General features: G+C 39.4%; 1 protein-coding gene across 1 annotated transcript in view; it reads right to left on the bottom strand.

Annotated features, from left to right (window-relative positions):
- The window catches only part of PCCA (propionyl-CoA carboxylase subunit alpha), a 427,069-nt gene that overhangs the window by 187,223 nt on the left and 232,974 nt on the right, over nucleotides 1–6,872 (bottom strand). Inside the window, exon 18 of the mRNA XM_004704279.2 lies at nucleotides 2,859–2,961. Coding sequence (XP_004704336.1) covers nucleotides 2,859–2,961 — 103 coding nt within the window. The remainder of the gene's footprint in view (nucleotides 1–2,858; nucleotides 2,962–6,872) is intronic.

The following is a 6,872-nucleotide window of genomic DNA, read 5'->3' as shown; positions in this document are numbered from 1 at the left end:
ATGCCCTTTGCCTCCCAGCTCTTTCCTCTATTTCCCTTGACTTTCCTCCTGTCCCACTATCATGCTCAGTGCCCACCAGGGTTTCAGCAATTCCTCTTTGTTACATTACCCTTGATCATGCCCTACCAGGGCTCCCACACCCACCTCACCACCAATTTGGATCACTTATTGTTCCTTTGTCCCTGGGTTTGTTAACACCACTTCCTTTCCCCCACCTCCCCCTCTTCCATGTCCCCCTGGAATATAGATTGTTTTAAGAGCTGTAAGACCCTCAATTAAATCATTGATTAATTTAAAAAGAAAGTTAAAATCTCAGAAATCTACAGAGGTAGTTGTATTCTGTGCTATGAAGTGGTTATGAGTCAGAATGGATGAGGTGGTTGAGTTTGTTTTTGAGGGGTATACAACCTGATGAGTTTTAATAATTTCACCCCATTTGCAGCACCACAATCTCCATTTAGAACACTGAAACTCAGCTGCAGTAAATCCTCTACCCACTGCAAGGCCCAGCTATCCACTGATCTTTCTGTCTGTCTTCATACTTTTCTCTTCCCTGTTGCTATTGTTAGCTACCATGTTAGCTGACAATACCATGCTATTGTCATCCCAACTCATGGCGACTCCTGGGACAAGAGAACGAAATGCTGGCTAATCTTGCACCCTACTTGGTCCTGTATTGTCACTATGAATTGGAATCAACTCCACAACAAGATTTCTTTTAGCATATTGTTTTAGATTGATGTGTGTTGCTACATGTACCAATTCAATTGTTTTTACTGTATTCCACTGCAAGAATATGCCCCACTGTGTTTATCCACTCACCACTTAATGCACTTTATTTTCCAGTTTGGGACTATTATAAAAAATGCTATGAATATTCCCATGCATCTATTTGTGTTGACGTGCTTATTTCTCTTGGGTAGCTACATGGAAATATCGTTAAGTGTGCCTAGTACAACGGGACTTCAAAAAGTTAGTGGACAAATTTCATTATCATCTTTGTCTATTTTTACATGAAATTTTTAAGCCCCTCATATGTCTCATTTTAAAAAACTATCAATAGTTCTGAAGTGATTTTTTCCATTATACATTCCCACCAGCAATGTATATGGGTTCTAGTTGCTTACCACAGTCGATAGACACATTAGAATTATCCATCAGTCTTTTAAGTTTTAACAATTTTAGTGGGTACATAGTAACACAGCAATGAGATTTTACGTTGCAGTGTGGGTTACATGTTAGTCGGTGGTTGGAAACCACGGCTGCTCTGCGGAAGAAAGATGAAGCTTTCTACTCTAGCAGCATTACAGTCTGGGACCCAACCGGGCAGTTCTCCTACTCCACACTATAGAGCGCTCTGAGTCAGAATTGCCTTCATGACAGGGAGTGTCATTTTGATTGTTGGAATGACTAATGATGCTAAGGATATTTAGATAAGCTTCTTTGCAATTCACGATGTTCTTTAATAAAGTGTAATAAGCAACAAGCGATCCAAAAACAGTGGCAAGGAGGGTGTGAGAGTCCTGGTAGGGATTCAGCAAGGGCAATGTAATGGAGAGAAATCACTGAAACCCAAATGAAGGCTGAGCAGGATAGTGGGATAAAAGGAAAGTAAAGGGAATTAGAGGAAAGAACTAGGGGACAAAGGGTATGTATAGAGGTTTTAAGACTGGAATGTACATATGTAAATATATCTATATAAGAGTGTGGGGAAACAGATCTACGTGCATATATTTATAGGTTTAGTATTAAGGCAGCAGATGGACATTGGGCCTCCACCCAAGCACTTACTCATTGCAAGAACACATTGTTCTATTAAATTGGCATTCCAGGATGCACACCTTCCCTACATGATTGCTGAAGAAAAATGTGAACATAAGCAAAGGTGGTGAAGATAGCTGATGGTGCCCGGCTACCATAAGATATAGCGTCTGGGGTCTTAAAGGCTTGAAGACAAACAAGCGGCCATCTAGCTGAGAAGCATCAAGGCCCACATGGAAGAAGCACACCAGCCTGTCTGACCACGACGTGCAGAAGGGATCAGTTATCAGACATGAAAGAACTGAAAATCATATCAGTGGGTGCCCGCTTTACTGACACAATCACTGAAGACAAACGTGTGCATAACCAAATGTGGTGTAGAGAGCTAATGGTGCCCGGCTATCAAAAGATATAGCATCTGGGGTCTTAAAGGCTTGAAGATAAACAAGCGGCCATCCAGCTGAGAAGCACCAAAGCCCACATAGGTAGCGGTCTCATTCAGATTTCTGGTTTTCTTACTTTGGTATAAAGTTTTGTTTATACTCTTTTGACTGGGACTCTGTGAGGCTAAATGGTTTATTTAGAACTCACTAGAGACCAACTCAACTTGTCATTGATTTCTTTTTGCATCTCATAAAATAATTATAAATATGAAGTTATATATACATACATAAAGACTTCTATACTCCTATGTGCAGTTTATACCTGTAAACTGTAAACTATATAGCTTTGTTCCTAAAGTTTGATACTATAACATTTCTCAAAACAAGACCGGCAAAGTAATAAAACAGACGTAATAAATATAAACTACTTGAACAAATTTCCCATAAATTTTCAGGTTATCTTCTCATCCTTGACAAGATCCATATTAAAGGGATCAATATTCCTTTTTGGGTTTTGGTTTTGTTTGCTGAATTAAAAAAAAGTCATTTGGGCAAACTAGAAACATTACCAGTGTGACTTGATTATACTTTTCTAAGAACCCATAAGAAAGGCCAGAATTAAAGTCAGCCAGATATCTGATTAGCTCTTTTCTACAGAGATAACATTATCAATATTGTTCAACTCAATAACTTTCTTTTAAGGAATATACATACCTTGTGTGTTCTTCAAAACGTTGGGCTCTTAATTCTGATGCAACAAACAACGATGATGCTATTGCCAATAACTGGTGTCTCTCTTTCTCTGTTAGCCTGTGTCCTGGAGGAAATAATCGATTCATTTATAAGACATATATAATATTAACATCTCTGATTTATTTTAAAAAGTACTGTCTGGAAGGAGTCAGGCGGGCGAATTGAATGGCCCCCTTCAAAGCAGAAAACCAGCCAGGCCAAACGGAGTCAACCAGCTGAACCAACTGAACAACCAGCTCAGGGAGTGAAACCTCGCATTCCGGGACACAGAGCACCGCAAGAAGCGGGCGAACAGTTCTTGGAACAGCTGGCAACACCTGCCACCTCGGTGGGTGGTTTCCCAACCCCCAGGCACCTTGTTAAAAGCCCTACACCCTGACCACGAGGCGCGACTTCCCTGGGCTACTTGCTAGCCCACGGAATCTCGTCCGGGAGTTTCCCTCTAATGAAGCTATTTCTGCTTCTGCTCTCCCTTTGTCCTGTCAGTTATGTTTGTCTGCCTCCTTGTGCCTCAGTTTACCTTATAATTATCAGTCAAACAAGAAAACAGTTTACCAAATATCTAGTGTGTAGTAAGTCTTGGAATGGTTACTGGGGCATGAGCGAGGAGAGGGAAGGGGAAGAGATAAGATTATTGAAATGAACCCCAAACCTTGCTCACTAAAGTTCACAGTCTGATTTGGGGGAAAAGATGATGAATAAATGTACAAAACAAAACAATTCACAAACAATAAAAACATATACACGAAATCTCTAGGAAAGGTTTAAGATTCCTCATGTTCAAATTTACCTCAACATCTGAAGGGTGTTGGAAGGTCAAGGTCCTTGTTTAGGATATGTTCTCTAGTGTGCAGTATCCAAAGAAAATACGGTGTGATTCTGTTTTCTCTATGCAGTCAGGGTTTGCATCTCTCCCGCTCTCTCACGCATCTTACTCTCCCTCAACACCCTTCTTCCTGGCTCTGAGGTGAGCAGTGCAGCCTGTGAAAGCCCGGTGCAGACCACTTGTCTACTAAATAGCATTGCATTTGCATCAGTCCAAAAGACGTGTGTGAGTCAAAGCAGGGGTTGGACACTCCAGAGCCTAAGTTTAGCATGCCCCTCAAGAGCACTGCAATCTGACCATCATTTCTAATAGTTATGCAACACAGTCCTATATTCAGATAAAAGGGATAGTACAAGCAATTTGAGTACTGCATCTTTGGCAATCAGATGTTACTTATACAACTCAAAAATGAAAAAGAAGCAGGGAGGTTTTTAAACTTATTGGAAAGAAATGAAATCATTTGAGCACTGTGCCTCCAAATTCTCAAAACTGAAATAAAACTACTCAAAGTTAGAATATGAACACTTTCAAGAACTGTGACACATTTTTTAAAATGTGTAGATGCTTTGTGTAAATGGAAGCTTTTATGGAACTGGAAGGTAGAAAATGTCAAAGTAATCAACCCTCTTAAGACAATCCAAGATATTACATTAACCACAATTTTCATGTCAGAGCTAAGAATTCAATGTTAGCAAGTTATAACTCTCAGGCAGACCCCCTCTGTGGCCTACTGAGCCATACTTTTACAGGCTTTAAAAATTTCCTAATTTTCCTCCTAACTTAAATGGATATTAAATTCCCCATCTGATTCCAAGATAAAATACCATATTTTGGAGCAGTTAAGAAATTTGGCCTATCTTCTCAAAACATATAGTCTAGAATAGCATTTGTCAAAACACAGCAGAACTATTTTCATAACATTGAGATTTTTTCCTTGCTATTTTCCTCAACAGCATCCAAAAAGAGTTTTTCATACCCAGAGGTCAGGACACGTGGTGACATCAACCTACACTCAAGAAGCCAATCCACAGTCAAGTCGATTCTGACTCACAGCCACTCTACTGGACAGAGCAGGCCTTCCCCACAGTATTAGATTTATGGGCTAGTATCGGACTGATCAGGACAGGGCTGGGATGTTTTCGCAATTTAAAACTGCTCTTTGATGTAACTTTTTTTCTTGCACATATATGAGTGTCCTGGGATTTGTTTCTCTAGTCCACCACAGTCATCATGAATGGGAATTGACTCAATCGCCGTGAGTTTCGGTTTTGGATTGTCTATCTTGGAGTCCCTGAATTATGTAAACAAATTAGTATCCTCAGCTGCTCCCTCCCTGAAAGGGTGGGGGTTGGAATTCACTTAATATGCCTTGAAAGGCCTCCCAACAACTCAACTACTGAACAGTGACTCTGCGCTGACACACATAGGGTCATGATGAGTGGGAATTGACTCGGCATGCAACTGTTGTGGTCTGCCTTTGTTTAGGTGTATTATCCACCTTAATCTGATGACCTAATTTTTAAGAAGTCTGGTCTCTTTTACCTAAATGGTGTTCATTCTGCCATGTTTTTAATAATCATATGGTGGTTTCCTTTAATTTTGGTGGTGTATTAAAAAATGCTGATTTCCTGATGTAATTTCTCTCTGTGGGATGTGTCTCCATTGACTGTTAACTTCACTTAAAGATCAGGTTGGATTATTTTGCTGGGGAATCTTTAGGGAATGTCTTTAGAGCTGGGTAGATTTTTCAGAAATTATATCTTCTACAGCTTTGTCTAAGAATGTATGGCTGTTCACCAGCTTACGGGAACTAAATGAAGAACAAGGCCTAGGGGAGGAAGTGTTGTAACGTATGGCATGCATGTCCGTGCTACCTCCATCCTCTGTCCACTCAGTCACTGCCTGGTGTCCCAGTCCACAGATTATTTTGTCCTCAACAGCTTTTCCCAGGATGGGACAGAGTCAAACCTCTCTGAAGAATGAGGAGGGGCTATGGAGAAACTTTCATAGAATTTTTCAACCAATAGTCCTACTTTTCAGCAATGTCCAACGAGCCCAGAGCTGGTTATTATTGAGACTTTCATAGGGTTCTGTTTGATATAGAGCTACATTCTAGCTTTTCCCATTGTCAGCTTAAGATTCAGCATTCTTCAGTTGCTATGTCACTTGAAATTCACCTTTCAGCTTTTCCATTTTCAAAATTGATTTACTCTCTTTTTCATTATGGATTTATGCCTTTACAATAAAAATTCAAATTTATTGGGGTTTACACTGAAAATGAAAATGTATAGATTTAAGATATCACCTTTACCTGAAAGCTGTCTTAAAGTACTTCGTTCAGTAATTCCATGACAAAAGATTTACGAGTATAAGGTGATACGTTCTCCAAAGGCCTGCTTTTTTCTTTCTAGAAGATTTGAAAAATGTTTTTCTGTTCTTGATCTGCCTAGAGGAGTTACTTTGTTTCATGAATCCTGTCTGAAACCCTTTGAGTCTTTCCGACCCCTTAAAGCAGTGGTTCTCAACCTTCCTAATGCCGAGACTCTTTCATACAGTTCCTCATGTGGTGGTGACCCCTCAACTGTAACATTAATTTCATTGCTACTTCACAACTGTAATTTTGCTACTGTTATGTATCAGGTGACCCCTCTGAAAGGGTCATTCGATCCCCAAAGGGGTGGCAACCCACAGGTTGAGAACCACTGCCTTTAAGCTTTCTTGACAATGGGTTTCTAAGGCTCTAAGTTTTCGTGGAGCAGATATTTGGTTCAGTCCAAATATCATATTGCAACTTTTGAAGGTAAAAAAGACTTGAATAAATTCTGTAGGAAAACAGAAGTATAGTAATGGAATACTTCCTGAATTAAATCAAGCTTTGATCAATAATTTCTCTGATGGGCCAAGAGGCTGAATGTAAAAAGAAAGCAGAAAAATAAGTTTATAATGTTCATCAGAATCAAGATATCTTCTTCTTCATTTCACATTTATGTTTTCAAAATCAAAGAAAAGTATCTGTCAACATCAGATTTAAACAAGTGGACAAAAAAACCAAATTCTTGCATATCCTACTTTTACATTTCAGACCCAATAATTTCAAAGCTTAACTCTAAGAATCTTTAGTAAAAACTTCCTAGTCTACAAATAAATTT

The sequence above is a fragment of the Echinops telfairi genome, unplaced genomic scaffold (genome assembly GCF_000313985.2).
Source record: "Echinops telfairi isolate 266 unplaced genomic scaffold, ASM31398v2 ScPeMD7_7467;HRSCAF=8505_0, whole genome shotgun sequence".
Taxonomy (NCBI): Eukaryota; Metazoa; Chordata; class Mammalia; order Afrosoricida; family Tenrecidae; genus Echinops; species Echinops telfairi.
Note: the sequence above shows the minus strand (reverse complement) of the source record. Positions and strands in the feature narration are given on the sequence as shown.